At 35.8% G+C, this 23,645-nt stretch overlaps 1 protein-coding gene across 2 annotated transcripts in view; it reads right to left on the bottom strand.

The window, feature by feature from the left end:
* Positions 1-23,645, bottom strand: part of SPPL2 (SIGNAL PEPTIDE PEPTIDASE-LIKE 2) — a 261,784-nt gene that overhangs the window by 121,331 nt on the left and 116,808 nt on the right. For both annotated transcript variants that reach the window (XM_089825624.1, XM_089825622.1), the window contains one exon: positions 22,302-22,336. In XM_089825624.1, coding sequence (XP_089681750.1) covers positions 22,302-22,336 — 35 coding nt within the window. The remainder of the gene's footprint in view (positions 1-22,301; positions 22,337-23,645) is intronic.

Genomic DNA, 23,645 nt, shown 5'->3' on the forward strand with positions numbered 1-23,645 from the left:
TCAAACATACTTACATACACACATATATATATATATATATATATATATATAGAGAGAGAGAGAGAGAGAGAGAGATTTTCTATAAATACATCAATAGATTTAAATAAGACATAGATAGCATATAGATCATATATTAATCAATAAATAGAAATTAGATAAAATAGTAAAAGACAAAAATATATGAATCTCCTATATGGATTGATAGGAAATATCATATTTTTAAATATATATGGTGAAACCTTAATACTACCTAACACATCTATATTTACTACTAAAACAATCGAACACTAAGGATTCTAGATATACCTATTAAAGGACACCACCTCATAAAAGAAATATTAAGATAATATCTTATACTTTCTATAATAATCAACTACTTGTCTGTAGTTTGTCTTTCAGTCTAGATAGGAATGTTTCCTATCCTGTCTCTTTTGTCTTCAGTCCAAATAGGAATGTTTCCTATCCTGTCTTTAGTTTTGTTTCTAATTTTGTCTTCAATCTACGTTGTTTCTTTTAGAAACAACGTCCTTGTAATTCTTTATAAGGAACACATTTGTTCCTCTGTTAATCAATCAATCATCCGAAAATCCGTTAATCTGCCAATTCTTGAATCTTGTAACATGGTATCAGAGCCAATACTTCAAATTTCTTTGACAAATTTATAATTTCTTTCGAAATTATTTGGTTCAAAATTTTTGAAATTATTTCTCCGATTTCTCAAAAACCCGACTAGGGTTTTCTGTTTTTGTGAAGAATTTGCATGTTTCCACTGCCCGATTTTTCTTAAAATCACAATTTTCTGCAAATCGCAATTTCGCCGCCAGATTTGTGACTAGATTCCACTTGTTTCGTGCCTGAGTCAGTCTACAAATCGATTATTTCCCCTGTGATTTTTTTTTAAAAACCAAATTTGTCACTCTCGTGCAATTTTTTGGACATCTCGTGCGTTTTTTTGCAACTCGCAACTTCTAAAATCGTACCAATTATTACTTGTATTTTCTGTTTGCTGGGGGGTTTGTTTTAGTGACATTTTTGGCCAAACCGAGCGCCATTTTTTGTAAAAGAAATTCCTCCAAATGCAGTGAAAACGTGTTCAATCCGCCTATATCTGTCTGTATCAACCATTTTTTTTGCCCTAAAAACCTTCATTGGCCACTGACTATTATTCTGCTCAAAACCCTAATTTTCGTGGTCCGAAACTTTTTTGGTTACATATATGTGGTTGATTTTTCAAGATCTCAATGGGTCTTCATCAGATTTTTGTGGGTGCCTTGTTTTTCGTGCCTCGATTTTCAAGTAGACGGATTTGAAATCCGACTTTAGATTCCTTCTATGTTTTTTGTCTACTCTTCTAGGTACTCGTCATTTTTTTTGGGTTAGCCTCAACATTGCCTTGAGCTTCGTGCAAATGGCATCTTTGACTAATCTGATGTTGGAGGGCAATCTACAATTCAATAGCCACAATTATAACCACTGGAAGCAGCGCATGTTAACCATCTTCGAGTATCGTCGTTTGGATGAGCTTGTTCTAGACACAAAGACTTGTCCGACCTCCGGCCAAGTAGAACAGGACAAGTTTGATGATCGCAATCGAGACGCTGTTATGCTTCTCAAGCTCTCTTTTATCGATCATCAACTACCGCAGATTCCTTCTGGCAAGTCAGCTGCAGAAATCTGAAAATATCTAAAGGAGCTACATGAAACATCTAACAAGAGTTGGGCATTCTTTTTGAAGAATTAGCTGGTCTCCATTATGATGGATGAATGTATGTCCTTGCAAGAGCATCTGACAAAGATTGAGGACATCCGCGATCAACTCGAAGCTATGCGTCGAAAAATAGAGGAAGAGGATATGGTAGTCAGCACTTTGAAAAGTCTACCATCGTCCTATGAGCACTTCATAGAAATACTCAACATTACGTCAACTAATGTTGATCTGAAGTTTCTAGAATTATGCACCAAACTTCTGCAGCAGGATCGTTGGAAACAATAGTTTGGCAACAGTGCCTCTACAGCCTCCTCAGAACAGGCATTTGCAGCAAAATCCTTTCAACAGAACATCAGTAACCATCAGTCTTCTCAGCCTTTCCAGCATCAACCTTCTGCTCAATCCTTGGATGGCTCTACGAAGCAAAATGTACAGTGTAATTACTGTCATAAGTTTGGCCATATGAAGTTCAAGTGCCAAAAACGTTTGGCTGCCCAAGCAAGGCAAAATGCTTCCCAGCCAATAGCACAAGTTGTCGAGCTTCCCGATAAAGGCGAAGCTGTATTTGTCACCTTCTAAATCTGTTTCTATTTTTCTGGGTTTGTTGATTTTCTCCTCAAAAATCATTTCATGTTGTCTGTAATACGCAAGGTTGCGTAAGATTCTAGGTTTTACCGTTCTTTCCACAAAAATGAAGTTTTGTAATTGCAATTTGTTTTGAGTCATAGCACTCTTCTGGCAAAACTTCTTGGTTTCAGCATTCTGTAGATCCAGGGAGGGTCTCAGTTATCCCAAACTATTCCGACATCCGTACGTTGACCACTATGGGAGGGTATTAAGATAGTATCTTATACTTCTATCATAATCAACTACTTGTATGTAGTCCGTCTTTCAGTCTAGATAGGAATGTTTCCTATACTGTCTCTTTTGTCTTCAGTCCAGATAGGAATGTTTCCTATCCTATCTTCAGTTTTGTTTCTAATTTTGTCTTCAGTCTACGTTGTTTCTAAAAAGAAACAACATGCTCGTAATTCTTTATAAGCAACACATTTGTTCCTCTGTTAATCAATCAATCATCCGGAAATCCGTTAATCTGCCAATTCTTGAATCTTTTAACAAGAAACACACATATAATAGACTCGGGGGAATGATAACGAGAGGAGGATCTCGATTGCGGACTGGTCAAGTGTGCTAACTCTGGGAAAATGAACGAACAAATTAACAAGTCTGCAGGTCCGATTTTTAGAATACTGTGATCACCCATCGTGGAGGATTGTGGAGAAATCCCCATACGCCAGAGGACATAAAGACTGCGAAGGTATTATATACATCATCGGGCAAACACGTCACTTGGCAAAACAACAAACCCTTAGTTTGACTATGCCTGACTCTTAATTCACTCGTCCAACCCATGCGAAATACTCTTCCCACTTCACAAGTACGATAGCAATCTGCAAAAAGGTAGATAAGATAGCGATCAAGTTCCACATCATCAACAAGCAAGGTAAGTAGAAATAAAGTAGTGTAATTTACTAAGTGATAGAATATCAATTCATTTAAATGATTTATGTTAGTAGTTTAAAATTAGATTTATTTATTTGAAAGGGGGTACTCAACCAAGTAACGGCAGAGGGTTTCCCTCTCTCTAGCAATCGAGAGCACCCTTACCCTCATCTGCTCTCCTCCACCATAAAATAGTGGGGCCCACCCCAATCTAAACCCGAGTGGGGGGAATCATAGGGGTGGGTGGGTGGGCGGATATAGTTCATGGGAGCCCTCGACCTAAATGCACATGGGCCCCTGACAAAAGAGTTTTCCATTCCAAGCCTAATAGCCACTGGTTTCAAAATTACGTCCACTGGGTTGAGCTTGAATTATTCATTCGCGAACGGTATGGCAAGAGCATTCAGCACATGACTCACTCAGCATGGGATACAGCTACTGACCTCATCGTTTGGTAGGTGATCCGCATGTCTATACCGGTTCTATCCATTTGGGAACAATAATCTGTTTGGGGCCAAGCACATGAGGAGATGCATGCAGGGCCAGCCAGATCAATATACATACCTTGTGTCAGAGAAGCTCTTAAGAGCCCACTTCAAAGTCTATGGGCAAGAGTCAAAGGATTAATAGGAAGCCCCTATTATCCTTAGAGTAACTTTTATCCGTTGAGCGACGGCCCTTCCACTTGGCACCATCGAATCAGTAAGGCCGACTTTCGTCCCTACTCGATGGGTCGGTCTTGCAGTCAGGCTCCCTTCTGCCTTTGCACTCAAGGACCAATTTCTGGCCAGCTCAAGGAAACCTTTGCACACCTTTGTTACCTTTTGGGAGGACTATGCCCCATAAAAACTGTCTACCTAAAACTGTCCCTTAGACAGTAGGTACAATTGCAAGGTTGCAAGATCATTTCCACCAATGAGAAATAGTTGATTTTTCATGTGAGACAAAGTCTTTTCTTTGAATTTGTAAATAAAAAAAAGACCCTTGGACATGCTCTTTAATCAAATATCGACTTAAGATATTATAGTCAAACTAGACATTAAAATCAAATAATTTGAATGACCCCCTACCATTTTAAGTGCATCCTATTTCACAGTCCAGGGGGCATCAAACAAAGCTAAACATGCTAGATGAATTGGGGCTACACATATATAGGTGTGAGAATGGATAGGTGGCTAAAGAAAATAACATATCACCGCTTCCTAGGTATATATGGTAGGTGCCCTAGCGGATTGGGCATGAAACTACTCCCCATCCTACGACAAGCACTCTTTTCTCAAATGTTGGAAGACCAACCATTATTAACCCTAGCCGCCTACTATTATAAGGTCTCTGGTAGGGTGCCTACCCACCTGGTTCTCCACCACCAAAAAGACGACAGAGGAGCATCCATTGCTTTCCATTCCAAGGTATGGCAAGGCCTAGGAATAGAAAAATAGCCCTATTCTAAAGGCTCGAACATTATATACCTAACATGGGTATGCAAGGGGAGGCCCCTCTTGCCTAAAGCACCACCAGGCCTATTCGCCTGCACGGCCCCCCTCCATCGGTACATGCACTACTAACTAGCTATGGGCAGACGAAGAAGCTTAAAATATCCTCTCCGTCCTTTTGCTTCTGTAACAGCTTTCTAACTTTCAGCTTATTGATAGGGTGAGCCTGCACCACCCCAAGGAGAAGCACCCCCTTCCCTTTCTATAGTGGGGTGCCTCTTTTTATAGTGTAGTAGGGGCCCCATGCATGCATACCCCTCTATAATAGCTATAGCCCCTACTATAGAAAGGGGAAAGGGGAGGGGGCCCCCCACTAAAGACCTTTGGGCCTTTTCACACACAAGGATATGCCCCCTCCTATGGTTATTCTCCCTTACCCACTCATCTCCTAGTGCCCTACCGGGCCTCCTACTTTTTGTCTCCGCTAATCTCTTTCGATGGAATTTGCCATGTTGCACTAAGTTACCTAAGGGGGTGTGCATACGGTCCAGGAACACTTTGGGGTGAACATCCATCCAAGTAGGTAGGGTCGATGGTTCGGCATGTAACCTGTGTTGGGTGAATATTTTGCAACCGACAGTTTTGGGTGAAAATCCAGTCACAAAATAGGATGACCAGCCACAGTGTGTGAGACAGAGTCTCTCCTATCTTAAAAGGAAGGCTCCCCCTTCTCACTGTTCCTTGGATCAACTCAAGGTAAGCAAGAAATCGAGAGATTTTGTAAAAAAGGTGTTACTAATATCCTTTCTTCTTATCCTTCAAGAAAGAATCCACTTACTCATGGAGCGAGTAATGGGCACAACGAATCTCTAACTACACTTTTGTCAAGAGCTGAAAATAGTGATACCAATAAACCTTCACTAACTCAAACGTTAGCTGAAAATGTACCGGTTTGGCTCTAAGTCCGGTCGTACTTCTATATGGAAAAGCTTTACAATTAGGACACAAAGACTCCTAAAAGTAAACATAACTTAACTATTTTGTGAATTAACAGAGAAGTATAAGCTACATACAAAGCTTCTAGCTATATATTTCCATAACCGCTCCCAGTCAACGCTTCGGCTCTGATTGCTTCTTAAATCACTATGCTCTTTTATTGAACACACAATAATAACATCAATCAAAAAAATAGGCACAAATTACAGCCAAAGCTTCTAAATTGCTCTATCACAATTGCTTCCAATCAAAGCTTCGAATCCAATTGCTTCTTTTATTCACTTTTCTCCCAAATTCATACTACACAATCAAAGTTATGCTTGCACAAATATGGCAGAGCCTTCTTGCATACAACAAAAGATGATTTTTACAATGAGAGGGCACTCCTTTATATAGGCACAGAAGTTGAGAAAAAGGTGGAGGCAAAAGCAGGAGCAACTCAACCAACTTTGACGTGCAACTTGCATTACATCTTTTCATGTACATGCAACTTGCATTACATGTAATTAAAAATCTTCATGTAATACATCCTTTTCAACTACAAATATGAAAGAAGAAGAAGAAGAAAGGCGAAAGAGAATTGAAACAATCCTAGGGATTGTTCTAAAGGACCTTATACTTGACGATGCAGTTCTAAATGATCACATGATCGGAAGTTCTTGTACTTTGTACCGCTGCTTTCACCTTGATAACCATGGTGTTGGGTCTTTTAATAACCTCTAACTTTGATGAATCGTCCATTGTCATTTGAAAACTTGATGTGATCAAGCTTTTCTTGCTCAAGTTGTCATGAATTCTCCTTTGTAGATTGACAGATTTTGGATTCTCTGACACTTTGAAAACCTTATTGAAGATGTTCGGATCTAAACTCGGAATAACTTCTCATCAGCATCTTTAACTTTTCTTTCTTTTCGAAGTAAAGTGCTTAGCAAATGGAAGATGAGGTGGAAAGCATGGAGAGATACAGAAACATGTAATTGTCCATGAAGTCGCGAATGCATATGGAGGGATGGAAATGGAAAATGGGATTACATGAATGTGCGGATAGTGAATGAGATGGAAAACATGTAATCGCATTTTTTGGATGAGATGTGAAGTTTGTGACATGGAAGATCGAAGTGAAATGTGATGATGCTTTCACATCACATGAAGCAACAACAAGTTCTTGGGAAAGAACTTTTAACTTCTCCAAAGTAGAGAAAACCAGCAAGCAAGCACAAAGCACAAAAACTCAAAAGAGAAACGTAGCTTTGGAAAGTGACTCAAACATGTCAAGATGGTTTGCATCTTCAACACACAAATTCAAAATTGGAACTTGGGAAACAACCAAAAACAAGAAAATGAACCATTTCATCATTTTTTAAGGACAAATGCACTATTCATTGCATATATTTGGAAAAGTGTGCAATAACAAGCCATAATATGCATGGAAATAGCAAGATAAACATGAATTGATGAGCAAGTTTGAATATGTCCACTTACTTGGAGGTTAAAGAGCCAAAATAGCAAGTTTTATAGACTTGAAGACCAACTCTTTCCCAAATCCGGATTTTCAAACAACTTTTTGACTTTTTCCGTACTCGCATTTAACAAAAATTAATGAGCAATGAAGGATTGAATTTGACATGAAAATGCCAAATACATGGTCTCCAAATAAATTATCATGCATTTAAAACTCAAAAACAATACCTCTTGATCAAAAGTATGGACTGGAAATGCATTTTTTGAGTTTTTTGAACAAAAACATGACTTTTTAATGCAAAAAATCTAGGTCGTTCTTCCAAAAACGTAGCCAAAAATGCATGTTTTTGAGTCATTTTTTACTTGTGAATGCAAAAACAACTTCGTCAAATGCATATACATGAATCAAAATGCAAAAACGTGACTCCAAAATGCAAAAAAGTGTATAAAAACCCAAATTTTTTGGGCGTTTTTAGGAAAAACGTGATTCATAAAAGACATGAAATGAATTCGTTTTTGGCTTCCAAGTGCAAAAATGTGAGCCAAGATGTATTGCAAATGATTGAAGATGTCAAAACGTCTCTTTTCCTTGCAAAAACGTGATTTAAGTCACTCTAAATAGATATATTTGAAGATGTTTCGAAAAACGTGCCCTTGGAAGGAGTTTGAAAAAAGGTTCTTTAGCAAGATAAATCCATTTTTTACATGAGAAAATCCATTGCCAAGAAAAAATGACCCTATTGGAGATTTCATGCAAATTGATCGAGAAGACCTCCCTTAATCCTCAAAATCAGGTTCTTGGGAGGCAAAGCCATGTATTTCTTCAAAATCGGACATTTTGAAGTGCAATGCATATATTAAAACATGCTTTAAGCTTGAAAGATCCCTGCTGGATCTCTTCTGCTGATTTGCTATAATTTTATATTTTTAAATTTGTTTTCCTTGTTTATTAAAATTTTCTTGCAGAGCTAGACAAAAGTTGCAGAAAGGTTTGATTGTTTTATATTTTTGATGATTTTTCAATAAGTAATAACAGAAGTACAATAAAATGCACCAATTCTGAAAATATATTCCAAATACATTTAAAACAAACTCACTTCAAGCAGATTTTTCTGAATATACGCCTAATATGTAACCAGATGAAGATTTGCAATAATATCCAGATGATTACAACCAAGAATAAAGCCAACTTGAAGGCGTGAAGGTGAAATATGACCCTAGAAGGAAGCTACAGCCAGAATCCAGCTCTCAAATGTTGTACGTGGAAAAGTAGATGGCTGTCAAGCACAGCCATACAACTGCAAAGTGCCCACACGTGGGTAAAATACCCAAACCTCAACTAAAACTCTGACTCAGTACTGCGTTCCCCAGAAGAAACAATGCACAATCTCCAAGATGCTTCTGACTGCAAGAATCCAGACCACTGTTTTGGGGGCTACATCCCAAATAGGCAAAGCAAGTGGGTTTGGGGTGCCAAATGCTGAAAGCTCAATCAGAGCCTAAAACACAAATCCAAGATATAATATGTCAATAATGCCTTTGAACTTTGTCTTTACCTCCTTATAACCCACCAAACTTAGCTCGAACCCTAAAAGTGTCCCCATGTGGCGTGGGGTTATAAAATAATATATTTCTCATTTTTAAAGTGGTCAAGTATCCAGAAAATGACTTTTTTCCCAATAGAAAGAAATTTGTTCACCGAAATGCTCAGAGTCAAAAGAGAAATATTTAGAAAAGCTCAAGACCTTTCCAATGAGCTATTACACTAAGGGATATTCACCCAAATGAGGCCAAAAAACCTCTTATTCCTCCAAAATGGATATAACTTAGCCTTATTTAAATTATTAAAATGCTAACTTAGGAGAATATTTAAATATATTAAAATATTTCCCAAATAGCGAACTTATAGCCAAAAGACCTCTACAAAGTGAAATTGAACTCGTCACCTCCTGTGACTGATGCCGGATAATCTAAAATAACTGATAGTCTCATCCCTCAAAATTAGGGATACTCCTAAAAAATAGGAACGTCTCCAAATCTCCCGAAATTGAAACCATAGAATGATCTCGTAAAGACTCAAGACTATAACCCATCTCCACCTCCTAAAATGTAGGAAACTCCTCCTACAATTAAGGAATTGCTCTGAACTACCCTCCTACTATTTGAAAATCCAAATCCGAACACTGTATACCCTGACTGAGTCCCTAAACACCACTGCCAGCCTACGAGGCTCTAATGATAGGCCAACACTATCGTCTCTGATCTCCACTCTAGAAAGAGGACATGACAAAGCTAAAATCGGACCTTTTAGAATAACATATTTTAAAATGTGCAAGCAATCAAAATCGGACCTTTTAGATGCAATTGCACATTTTAAGTTATATCTCACATTTTAGATGCAAAGACATAAAAACTTTAACTTTTAATGCAGTGACATCAAAAAGGTCCACTTTTGATAACCTTTTGATATAAGGTCCACCAAGTTGAACTTTATATGCAGTGACATTTAAAATGTCCAGTTTTGATGGTTTTACATGTAATTGGATATAAAATGTCCACTTTTGATAACTTAAAGTCATTAAATTCACTTAAATTTATAAAAATGTTACTAAATGGGTCATAAACAATATTTATCTATCATATTTAAAAATATAACATATAAACATCATTTATAAAGTAGCATTTAAATAAGCAAATGTAGCATTTAAATAAGCATTTGATTTAAAAATCAAAAATTAAACTAGAACTATATAGTTATGTAATCACTTTAAGCGAAAAATTAAAAAGTAAATCAACTTAAAATCATAACATAAAGTGCACTATAGTCACTTTAAGTTAAAAAATGTAAAAGTAATTTAAAAACGTAACAAAAAGTGAATTTAAGTTATATTTATGAAAGAGTGAAAGTCAAATTAAAAATATATCATATTTTTAAATTGTGTTGTTGCACCAAAAAGGTCCACTTTTGAGGCAATAAAACGGGCATATCTCTTGACTGACAACACCGATTAAGCTCTAAGTTAGACAGAATTGAAGAGAAAAGCGAAAGGCATGACATAAGCAAAACCAAAGTACTAAAAACCAACAAACACAAACTCAAAAGCAAAGAACGGATGATGAAGGCTTCAAACATCAAGCAAAGGCTAGACAGAAAGAAAAACAAAAATGACTTGACAAAAGCCTTTAGTAAAAAGATTTGATATACAAATTGAAATGGATCGATTGATCAACATTAAGCAATTGAATATCAAATTCAAGCTTAGAGAAACGCAAAACTAGCTTGAAAAAGTTTCGTATCGTTACCAACATTTTTTGTTGACAAAATGCAGGACAACAGGCTGTAACATTGAGCGAAGGGCCCTAGAGATCCCATTTTAGGTGGGAATAGAGATCCACACCCTCCAATAGCAGAGACACGAGTAGTTTAGGTAGGCTTACAAATTATATGATTTATAATGTAAGAATTCTTAATGACCCTAATTAGAATTTATAGTAGCAATAAATAGATTTGATAATGAATGTAGCATTGATCTATATTTAATATTATATAAATCTATATAAGAGCAATGTAGTGGATTTGTTAAGAAAATCTTGTAGACCTTTTAGGAATAACTTCCGAGGATGATAGCTAACTAACTGAGGAATGTTCTGAGAAACACGGGGGGTCTTCACAGAGGATTGCAAAGCCGAACTTGAAAGGTAGTTTTAAGAAGGCCAAATAAATGAATGTTGTTCCTCAAGAACCTGAAGGATCCTCCCAAAGGGTTAGGAAGCCTGATGGAGTATTCCTTAAGGATGCGTAGAAATAATGGCATGCCTAGATATAAAACATTAGATTTGAATTTAATAGTTTATTGTTATCAATAGTTTATATAGGTAAAGTTGTCCCAAAGAGTGGAAATATTACAATATTCACCAATTACTCAAAAGTCTTTGATATTACATCTAATATCAGGAGTATTGGTCTCCTAGAATACATGATATTCACCAATTACTCAAAACTGTTTGATATCACATCTGATATCATGAGTGTTGGCCTTCTAGCATATCAATGATATTCACCAAATACTCTTTCAGTAACGGCCGTCCAGAATGTTGAGATGCAAGATATTCACCAAATACTGTGAGTAATGGCCTTCTAGAACATCAAGTTGCGTGATATTCACCAAGTACTCTATGTAATGGCCTTCCAAAATATCAATATGCATAACATTCACCATATACTCAAAAAATGTTTATAAGGTATGTGCACACACATTATTATAATACTTACCCTATAAACATCCACCATGCAAAGTATAATCTATCATGATCTACATTGACATCGTAAGATATCCATCATAATAGAAAATTAAGTTATTGTAAGATAGTTACCTTTAAATAACTTTTGCAAATACAAGTGACATCATTTGAAAGTTGTCACTTCCTCACGACGTACACAAGGAGGTAGGCCCATTAAAATCACAGCCACAAGGTATATTTATGAATCACAGTCCTCTTGATTGCTACAGTTTATTGATCACTAGAGAATCCATCATAACATGGTTTACTCCCTCTGAATCAATATGTTTGAGATCACCGAAGGTTGACTGAATTGTATCCTCTATCTGCTCCCTCTCTTTCAAGGTTGCCTCTAATGAAATGTTAGGCTCCCTCTAAATCGCAATCTCCCTTTTCCTACAAAAATATTCTTGAAGGAAAAGATCACGACAAATAACTCGTATAGAAATATAAATAAGAGAAAGACTACTACAATTCCCAAGCATAATAAGATCATTTCAATATAATATAAATCTAACTTAAATCTATATCTTCAACATATTGTTTTCTTATTAATGTCAAATATAATAATCTATGCTGACCAAAAATATTTAGAAAATATATATTTGACTTCATAATTTAATACATATTCACCTTGTTCTATGTCACTCAAAATATTTCATTTTCATCATATTATATATAGAATTGCAAGACGTATTTGAAATGAAATAATACATACAAATGTATACTTATCTTAGCCCTCGAGAACTAAGTTTGACTGACTCCTCCTTATGGCAAATGGTTTATTTTCATCTTTAAGTGTACTTTTAATTGAGTCACTTCGTTCATCAATGTCTTTTTTTGTTCACTGCCAACTTCTAAGTTGGCTCACGGTCTCTTAACCCCATCGACTTCCTTTCTATAATTTTATATGTACTATCTTCCAATAGGCTTTATGGCCATACCTCTAGTTGACTTTTCATTTGCGAGCCATCTTACTTAAATTCACTCAAGTCTTTGTACCTTTGCATGGGCATAGATAAGTGACACGTCACCAATGTTGGATTCAATCCTTTCCTCTAAACCCTGTTGCAATCAACTATTACTTATCATCGATGTCCTCATTTTATTGGGGTGTCTTTGTTTGTCACGTCACTATGTGTTATCCACATTGGATGTGAGGTACCCTTTTCCTGTCTACTAATTCGCTGTGGGTATGCCCTGTTATTTAGGTGTGATGTATCAGTCGTGCCTCCTCCTGCAATTTTAATGTTGAGTCTCCTCTGGACTCGCACCATTCTACAACGATCTGATATAAAAATGTTAAGGCTATATTATTTGTTTCATCTCTCTCCGTGATGATGTGTTATAACTATTTTCTTCTGCGGTATTACTCGTTGTGGCATGTATAGATAATGGCGAACTTTTATGGGAAGGCCTATTACTTATATAATCTATACTCTGATAAATTGAATCCACGCTTACTCATAAATCACTTGTCAGATTGGATGATGCCTGATTAATTAATAGTTATTTTGGATAATAGTTTATTTCAAAATGTCCAATACTATGTTCACAATCCAAGATTTGATGCATGGTGTGCAATGTGCATATTGTAGAGCCTCGATAATTTGGCGACTTAATGGTTTGTTGAGTCTGAAATCGTGTAACCAATCAGATGATGATAAATTTACAGACACTTCTTCGCATAACCTTTATATTCTCAGGTATTGGTTTTAGGATATTAGCCCGACGTTTCAATCAAGCATTGACTTGGTTGTATCCAGCCCATGCGCAGTTTTGTAGATATCTTGGAGTCAGCAATCAAAAATTGTCCTACATAGCTCGCTGATTCCAGAGAGATCACTGGCCTACAATCCAAGTTCACTCTTTTTCTTTGATACATTTGCAGCCTAGCTCTGATACCATGTTGATTTTCTGGGATCACTGCAAATGTACTTAGCACTGCCATTATATTAGGTATGTGTGTTCCAAATGGCAGCGACCCCTTATTTATAATGAGAAAAGAAATAAGAAGTTGTTAATTTAATAATTAATATAATAACCATTTAATCATTAATATATATATATGTAATATTAATTTCTCACATATTATAACAAACCTTTATATATAAATTATATCTCATATATAATTATATATAGGTTTATCTGACGGAAGCTACCAAACATCAACATCTCCCACAAAAAAACAATAGGCAAAAGCCACAAAACACATTAGAAGTCAAAAAAGGAAGGCAAATAAATAAAATAAGCCTGCATAATGATTTTATGCTGATATTTTGGATGATATAAAAATCCATGCGAAATTGTAGTGATCAAATCTTCTGACAATGTAGACGTTTTGAGAGGAACATAAACAATTTCATGACTGATTTCCTTTCATTGTAATGCTCTGAAAAAAACTGTCTGTGCTATTGACTGTTCTTGTATGACTGATTTGCTGTTCTTGTTTTCAAAGTTATTCATCAGGATTATTTTGTAATGTTCACATTTTCTGGTTCTCTTGTTGTGCAACTAATAGTTCCAAACTTCCAAGACTCTTTGGACTCGCCTCTGAACTCACCTCAGCCTCGAAAGTACTCACAAGTCCATAGGCACGCTGAGTCAACTCACCACATACTCGCAAGCCAACTCCAGGCGTGTCAAATGTTAAGACTCCCGAGTTTTGCAGGTGGACTCTGCGTGGGTCTCATGTCAGGACTCCCAAGCCCTTCATCAAGACTCACTATCTGTTGGGAACACACAGTCCCACTTCAAACCTGTTTTCCTTTTCACTTTTCCTCACTTTTGTCATGTGTTAGTGCTCAAAACCAGCCAGTAGGGTTTGAATAAGTAGAGGATATAATCATCATTGAGATACCTCATCACCTAGTTCAAGCCCTGAAAAATTAAGTTGCAGAAGGAATTTAGGAGAGGAAAGAGGAGATGTAGTCTTTAGTTTTTTTATTTTCACATTTGAACATGTCATTATATGTAATTTTGTAGACATTTATAAACTTATGTTGGTTAACATTTTAAAGTTTGAAACAGAGCATGAATGATAAAATTTCAAATATTGAAAGTTTAGAGATCATATAACGTGTGTAATGTTTCAATTATGGCTCTTATGTTCTCTTAATGCATTAGTTTCTTTTCTTTTTTTGTGAACCTATGGTTTTCTTATTTTGCCGAATCCTTTCCTATGTTTTTGACGAGTCCCAGTCCAATTTTATTTTTTTTGTGCTGCCGACTACCGTGCAGCTACTGTTTGTCTTTTGGGTTGGTGTCAGTAGGAACAAATGGTATTTCGATGTTGCCAGTGTACTGACACAGATCAATGGTGCTAAGAAACACTTTCTGCAGGATTTCATACTTGTGTCAGTTTGGACACTGATTGGTTAGTTGAGAGATACAGTTGACTAACTATTTTTATTAGTTGCTATTTGTAAGAGTTACTATTTATAGTAGTTTTAGCAGTTGGCCATAGCTTCAGCCTCCTCTTAAGCTTCAACAAGCAGTGTCTTCAGTTTCAGAACTTTCGGGAAACATTTATAATTTTAGCATATTACTATTTCTATAGAGTGCTAATATATCTGAGAGATCCCAACCATAGTCCCCCTTAGCTTTAGAGAGTAGCATCTTCAAATTCAAGGTTTTGATGGTTTTGGCTATTTTAGCATATTACTATTTATAATACATGCAATTTTCGGAAACTGGTCTTATGTTCAGCCTTTCCATTAATGTACAAAGTTTTCAATTTCAGGTTTTCTGAGGCTTGGAATTATAATTTTATAATCTCACTTAAATATTTTATTATGTGACTATATGCTTTTAAGTAAAATAAAGTGTTCAAAAGACGGGGGGTTATGCCATGCCAAGAGAGTGACAAGCAAAAGTTGAATATGCGAAAATAATGTTATGTTGATGGAAAGAAGTAAAGGATTTCTTCTTTTCAAGTTCAAGGACGAATATCCTCTTCCTATCTTGTTGGTTTTGGTGTTGAGAGACACACCCTAGCTGGATGGTGTTCATGGTTCAAGATTTACAGCAATTTTGGCTTTGTGTGTATTTTGGGATTTTAGACAGGTGAAGATATTCTTGTGTTTCCAACGTGGGTTTCTTGGTTTTGGTGTAGTGAGAGTCTTCTTGGAGTCCATATTACACATGCAAAATTTAGCATTGAAGGTGAAAATAATTTTTGTATTGATTTATAAAATCTTTCAATAAATAAGAATGTAGTTTGGAGGAAATTGTATTTTGTCAGGTTTTATATTTGTTTTAGGATTGAAATCTGGAATTAACATTACTGAGTCTAAAGTCCTATTAAAATATATGGGAGGTGATTATAGCTGGAATCATATATTTGACTAATGGGGCCCCCCTATTGGCTTGAACTGTCTTGATGAAATTGATAACTTCACAGAGTCTTAAATGAAGATATTGTATGGAAAATGATAATAGAGGTCTGACCAACAACCAGATTGTGACGGGCTCCAGTCTGAGTACTATGTATTAATGCTGCATGGAGAATATCATTCCGGGACTCTATAGCCATAATGCTCATGCGAACAAATTCATGAGTTTCCCTTGGAGTTGCATCACTTTTCCCTGAAAATATCATTTTGTACTGCTGTGCAAGTGAATATCCTTTCCATATGTTTTCCTGTTACTATCAGGTTCGGCAGGGTATGCAGCCTGTCCTGCTGTGCTAATAATTCTCACACGGTATGCATGGTGTTTAGAGATCTGTGACTGTTTTGGAGTAGGACAGACAACATACTAAACATTGTTACTCTCAATGCTATAAAGAAATTGTTGGTATAAACAAGGACAGAGAAATAATAACGGCAATATTTGTATCTGAAGCCAGGATCACTTGTATGTATCCGTTTCCAGCTATATATCTGTTTCCAGCTACACTCACTTTTTCATTTTTCGCTTCTGTCTAGTCCCTTTCGCCATAGTACTTTCTTATTGTACCTATTGTATGCTTCAGTTACTTTCATCAATTCTTGGTCATTCGTAGACATCAATTTAATTTGACATCTCTTTCTTTCTACAAATACCATGTAGTTTTGTGCTTTCCTTGTGAAGAACTTTTAAGCTACTACTTCTCCGTTCAAACCGACTTTTCCAGCATATGATGTTGGGAGGTAAATCTCATGGTTTCTTATGAATTTTTGATTAATTTTGTTGATACGCCCAATGTAGAATTTGAAATCAGAATTTATGCAAACAATTAGTAGATTAACCCAGGCTATTTTTCCATGCGAAAAAAAAATGAATGAAAAGAGGTGCTCAAATTTTATTGCCAGCTTGATGGCAACTGATTGGACCCACTAAGCCTCTTTTCTGGGAACATCAGTTGTCAGAATACTTTGATTTTAGTCCGACCATTGAGACCCCAAATCATAGGCCAACTGGCATCAAAAGGGTATTAAATTGCAAAAACTCAAGAAAGCAGCCTTAATTGTGAGCTGCCTGGTAGCTTAAAGCCAGCAGAACAGTTTTGCTGTTAAATAAGAGAATTCTTAAGCTTTGGAAAAGCTACAGTTAATGTCTCCTATATCTGGATATTAGAAATTAATTAAATTTAAGTTGTCAAAAAATAATGAATTTAATGTCAACATAATTTAATTATTTAATAAAGTATTCAAGTGAGTGAGTTAAGAGGAAATTTAATTCACTTTATTATTATTTACCTTAAGTTGAAAGTTAAATTTTAAGTCGGTGGAGATCAAAACACACAAGAAACGAATATCAAGAGGCATTCAGAAGGAAAGCCAAAAGTCACTGCAATGGGTTAAAAAAGAACAGTGAGAGGTTCAGTCAGATTATGCTTGGTTTTTAACGATTTCTCTTGGAGAATTTGGGAGCTTCAGGCTTTCAGTTCAACGTTGTCGGGATGAGAACCCTTGGCAATTGGTCAATTGGACGGAAACTCAATTCGATTCTTGATGTGGATTCACAACAGAATTCATAGTTGGACAAAATTTGATTAGTCTCTAATTGAGACAAATTTACAGTAATAAAGGTATCAGCAGATCCGAAGTATGTTATATTTGATATTGTGGACTGACGATTATTTATTTCAGAAAAAGATATACTGGCATTGATGTTTGTATTGAGCATTCTGTTTTAAACAATAATGTTTACGGAGATTGAGATTGAGAGCATATAAACAGATGAGTTATTATTCTAATCACTTTACCAATATTAGCAATGAATATTGTGTAATTTAATCAATTGGGCCATTTTCTGAAGTTTGACGAAACATGTTGACTGAGATCTGATTCTTAGTTGGGTAATTCTACTACTGTATGTGGGCCAAAATTAATATTGCCATGGGTATGCCAGCATGGAGAAAAGATACATTGAAGGGACTTTAATCTTCCAGCAATAAATTCATACTGGCATCTGCACAACTTTACAAATGTTGACCTATTGCAGGGTTAACTAAATATTATCAGCCAACTATAAGAGATCTATTTGATAAGAGTGCAAGAGACTCTTCAGCATATTATGGTAAAATAATAAATGATCTATAAGAGAGAAGTAGAATTGAAGAGAGAGAGAAAGTTTCTATAATGAACAGAGAAATAATATAGAAACATAGAAAAGGAGTGAGCATTAGAAATAGAAGCTATGGAAAAGGGAGAGAAACAAATATAGAGAGATTTAACTCTAATACCATTCCGTAATGGTCAATCTAACTTCAAAAATAAACAAATTTGCTGAGACCCTCCCTCATTATGTTGTTCAGAACCAATGCAAGTCCTGCATTCTCGGATCACATGACCAAATTTGTGGCAATAGTTGCACAGGATTTGCTTCTTCTTTGAGCTATCCTGAGATTGATCAAATGACTGAGATGGGCCTTTTATCCTTGTGAAAGGATTGGGCTGAAAATGCTTGTTCAAAGGAGAATGGAGCATTGCTACAAAAATGTTGTTTCCAACAGTTCTACTGCAGAAGCTTGGTGCACAAATTTAGAAATTTGAGATCAACATTAGCTGTAATAATGTTGAGCCTCTCAATAAAGTGCTCATAGGATGCTGGTAGACTTTTCAAAGTAATGACCACCATATCCTCTTGCTCCATTGCACGGCTAATGGCCTCAAGCTTATCTTTGATGTGCTTAATCTTTAGAAGGTGTTCCTATAAGGATACGTGCTCATCCATAATAATAGAGAATAGCTGATTCTTTACAAAAAAAGTTGAGCTTTTATCTGTTGTCTCGTGGAGATCCTTCAGTATTTTACAGATCTATGCAGCTGTCTTACCGAACGGCACTTGCGGCAACAAATCATCAATAATTGAAATCTTAACGAGCATAACCGCTTCACGATTACGCTCATCAAACTTCTCTTGAGTAGCATCAATTGTGGTGGGACGAGTCTCGGTACCCAGAACAACCGCCTCAAGGCATACTTGAAGATCGTCATCATTCTCTACTTCCAAGTGTTGTAGTTCTTTCGGTTGAATCGTTGAATGCCTTCTAAGAGATGATTGATGAGATATGCCATGACACATTTTGATGCAAACAAAAGTTCAATATCTAAAACAAGCATGAACTTTGAGGCAGATTGACAGAATACCCAAAAAACTAAAAGGGCGCCCAGAGAGAGCTCAAAAAACCCAAGCTCAAAAATTGAAGCACAGATTAAGATGCACCAAAAAAAGTAAAGATCGGCCCACTATAGTTTTTTTGGGAAAAACAAGAAACAGTAGTTTTTACTGTAAAAATGGTGGAAAAGCAAACACTATTGGACAAAAATCAAAGATAGAGGGATAAAAACACCCTAGACGCCGTCCTTTGCAGAAGATGTGTAGAGAAAACAAGTCGAAAATGTCCAAAAAGAAGGCCACGAAATTGCAAACAAATCGGTTCACCAAAAAAGTCCAAAAAGAAGGCCTCAAAATTGCATAAAAATAAGTTCCCAAAAAAAGGTCAAATGCAAGCCCAAAAACGCAAAAGCAACCAGTTGTTTTTCAGAGGAAATTGGTTGCGCAGACAAGGGAAAGGCAGATGACACACGAGTTGTAGGAAAAAAACTGCACAGAGAAAAACATGACTACAAAAAGGAAAAACATGATTTGCAGAAAAAAAACACTTCTGAGAACAAGTTCTTTTGAGAAGACTAACAACCCTACAAAAAGAAATGGAACACAACCAAGCAAAAAAATTTGAAAAACTTATGAGTCTAAACACTTCATAAAGAAATTAAAGATTTTCAAAACCTATTTCAAAAAATAACTCAGAAAATTTCAATAATGAAATTATTATTTTTCAAGAAAAATAGCTCTGATACCATATTATGGTAAAATAATGAATGTGTTATTAAACAGAGATCATAAAAGATCTATTTATAGTTATACAAGTATACACAAGAATGTTTCTACAATGAACAAAGAGAGATAGAAACATTCTAAAGAAAGAAAGAGAAAGTTTCCATATTGAATAGGGAGAGAATATGAAAACATAAAAGAAGAGTAACCATTACAAATAGAAGTAAATTTATGGAAGAGAGAAACAAAAATAGAGAGATTTAACTCTGATACAATGATTCTAAGCGACATCTTGTTCATGCTACAATCATCATTATATTTAGACCAGGCATTGATCATAGTCCTTTGATTATATATTGGAGGTTGGTCACATCTGTTCATAACTTCATTAGAGGTGAGGGGAACTTCTACTTTGTTTGGCATTTATATTCTTTTCTATCGGTTCATTTCCTAGCCCTTGTTTGGACTCTGGCACTCAGATTTTCTGATTGGGTGTGAAGAGAATAATGAAGTCCAATCACTGCAACTATGTTCCACAGAGTTTCTAGGACAAGGACATATTTCTAGTATGGGTACAGATCAAAGCCAAAATTTAAGGGACGGGTTGTTATGGGACGACTATTTAAAAAGGAGAATTTGTATATAGAGAGAGAAAACTCATATATGCATATCATAACAATGATAAAACATTCACCATAGACATTATTGAAGCTCAATTCAGAGAAAATTAACCAAATGTCAAAATTCAAATACTTCTATTGTAAAAATATGGTATGCATATTACATATAGCAAAACTGCCCAAGTGCTCCAAGTCTTATGTGTGAAATTAAACAGAAATTTCAAATGTAAAAATACTTAACAGCAAACAATAACATAAAGCCCAACTCCATAATCAGTTCTCCGTAATAATATTAAAATGTAAATACTATAACTAGACTACTAAACAATATACATAGGAGTTTGAAATAATATATAGCTTTTCATAATCAGTAGATAGTATGTGTAAGAGTCTAAATCAAGTAGATTTGATGCCATAACCTCCTCTTTTAACTGTTGTTCACTTCTTGACCAGTTGCTCCTCCTATTGCTGCTCTTCTCCTTTGCGAATGTGAAATTGAATTTCTTTTTCATCTTTTGATTGTTTTATGCTTTCATTGGGTTTTGGAAATTGTTAAATGTGGCTTGGGCGTCTTTGGGGACAAGTCAGCCTTGCTTTTCAAATTTAAAAATGTCTTGTTTTTTTAAAATTGACAGTCCAAAAATGGCTTGTGCCATAGGGGACGGCTAGAAGTTCCTGGGACAGGTAGGGGACTTCTAGCCATTCCCCCATACCCCACTTTTCGCAAAGTGTCGTTTCGAAAATGTCCCCTTTATCGGGAAAAGGGAAATATATTTGGAGACGGAAAATTCCCATCCCCACATAACCGTACCGTCCTAGGGACACGAGCAGGGAAGATTCATCAGGGGACACATCCCCGTGGAGCATAGCTATGGAAATCAGAAGGTTCTCTGCATTATATGAAAGATTGAACGGTGAATATTTACTTAAGCAATATTAAAAGAAGTAGCAAAAGACAGTACACACTTCCCTTATATTCACAGTGATACGCCAAAAGTTGGCCCTGATAGTATCAGGTTCATGCATCAGAACTTATTATCAATAAAGGTCAGTTATTTTAATCTCTGCCGTTCAATGTGAAACTATTTATTTGTTAGTAACTTAATACTGGAATGTAGTTGCCTTCTCAAATTAGACTTTGCACATTATTCCTCCAAACAAATTCTTTAAGAAAATTTGAAACTGCGAGTCCTATTCATAGCGAGCAAAATGTTTCACATAATGTCTTCGAAGTAAATCTGGCAAACATATTTGTAAAAAATTGGATCAAAACAGTGAGGGTTATTACGGTGGTCAGAAGGTCAGAAATCTTTGCACTCTAATCTGCTGTAAGTTTGACGGCTGTTATAATTATCTATTGAGTTGATACTTCAAAACACACTGAAAAGAAATACATATAACTGGAACAAACTCTGTTATGCTACATGCATGCGAACTGTCTGACAAAATACCTCAGAGAACAAGGCAAGAAATTTGGTAGAAACAGGGGTTAGTTTCAACACAGTTCCAAGCGTACAAGTCATGCATATAGTACAATGGACAAGAACTACTTCTGCACCAAGAAAATTGAGGAGAAACCCACTAGAAATCTGTCTGTATCCGCCATTTCCAATAAGAATTACAAAGATTACTCAGTCTATCTGCCTATCTATCTATAGAGCATGTTTATCTGTTCTCATCTCTCTGGGACCTATATTCTACCCCACAGATATTCAACTTCCTAGAATGAAACAAAACCAGACAATTAAAGAAAAGAAATATTCAATATCGGGTTGCCTATCGACATAAAGTTCATGAGTACTCGAAAACATCACTTAAAGCATATGATGGCTTGAGTGGCAAACTAATCTAATACCTTATTTAATGTCACAATGGCATAAAATAATAAATGGATGTCATCTTTCTTCACGGAAAAATCCTTTACGATTTAAGAACAGCATAGTTGCCTTCTTAGTCTAAATTTTCTTAGCCAACTCTAGTACAAGAAAATGGTACATGTATCAGTGATAGATAAATGACAAAAAAGCTTACCTCGAAAGTAAAGCAACCAAACAAGTTTGCAGGCCCTGAAAACAGAAAAAAACAGCATTGTTACAATATGAAAGGCACAAAACATTACTTATACAATAGGCTAAAAGAAATTTCTTTATTTAAAATACTGGATTAAGAAGAATTGACAAAAAGGATTACAATAATTGTTTAATTAAATCTTTCTTATTATCAAACATAACCATTGGCCTTGTGTACTCATGTTGAATATGCTCTGTCACAAGGATTCAGTATGTGCTTTCACACTCAAATTTTATCTAATTGTAATAAGCATTTACTTCAAAACATTAGGAGGCAGAGGTCAATGTAATTTGTAACTTAAGAATGGTAGAAGAACATTTAATATGTTTCTTGAGCTTAGGAAGATTCTCTAATGCCCTGATTCCGTTTTGCTATCCTGAATTTAAGTCAAAAAGCACCTGATATTTTCTTAAGTAGTAACTTTTCTCGTAAGAGTATATCTCAAGCATCTCTGTCCTGTTCATAATGCAGTCAAAAAGATGAAATTGTGTCCTTACTAATTTGCGTTCAGGGAGAGGGTTGGATAAGAGAACCTGGTACATGGATTCGTGAATTTTTTTTTTCATTATGCATTGTATGGGTTCATATGTGTATGTGTGTGTGCGTGTGTGTGTGTCTGTGTATACACACACAAAAAAAGTAAGAGAAACATACACAATTGTAAAATTAAATCATTTCATAATATGAATCTATGATGCTTGGTCATTGATCAATTCCAAACTTCAAAGATAAACATTAAAAATTTAAGTTTTTGAAATGTCAAATCTGCTTTGTGGAAAGTATTTGGCACTCCACAGTTGAATACAATCACCTCAATTCAAATTGACAAGATGGAGAGCAAAATGACAGAGCAAATGTGAAAAAAAATGTGTTTTTGGAGGCTTTAGAATGGGTTGTTTTAGGGTTTGACAAAAATAATTATTATTATTATTCTTATCGTAATGTTTTTTTTTTTTTTGTACCACCTTTTTGAGTTGGGCTTCATGTTGGGTCCAGGTAGAGTGCATTCCCCACCTCGAGGATGAGGACCCACAAGGCTAGGCATGTATCCTGCCCGGACTCAACACAATCCGTTTCATGAACCTGAACCCGGTTTGCACCTGGACCCAATTCGAGGGTCCAAGGCGCAAACCCAGTAACTTAGCAAAAAAGTGAAGTAATATGTCCAAGAAATAAGTTAGCAAATATACAAGCAAGAAATTCATGTATAAGGACAGAAATCCTCAAACATACCTTCTACTAAAGAATTGGGTTCATAACAACTTTTAAATAAAAGTCTAAAAGCATTGTGTGAATAGGATGAAC

The sequence above is a fragment of the Cupressus sempervirens genome, chromosome 4, assembly GCF_028749045.1.
Source record: "Cupressus sempervirens isolate cs-2001-9-10 chromosome 4, ASM2874904v1, whole genome shotgun sequence".
Classification (NCBI taxonomy): Eukaryota; Viridiplantae; Streptophyta; class Pinopsida; order Cupressales; family Cupressaceae; genus Cupressus; species Cupressus sempervirens.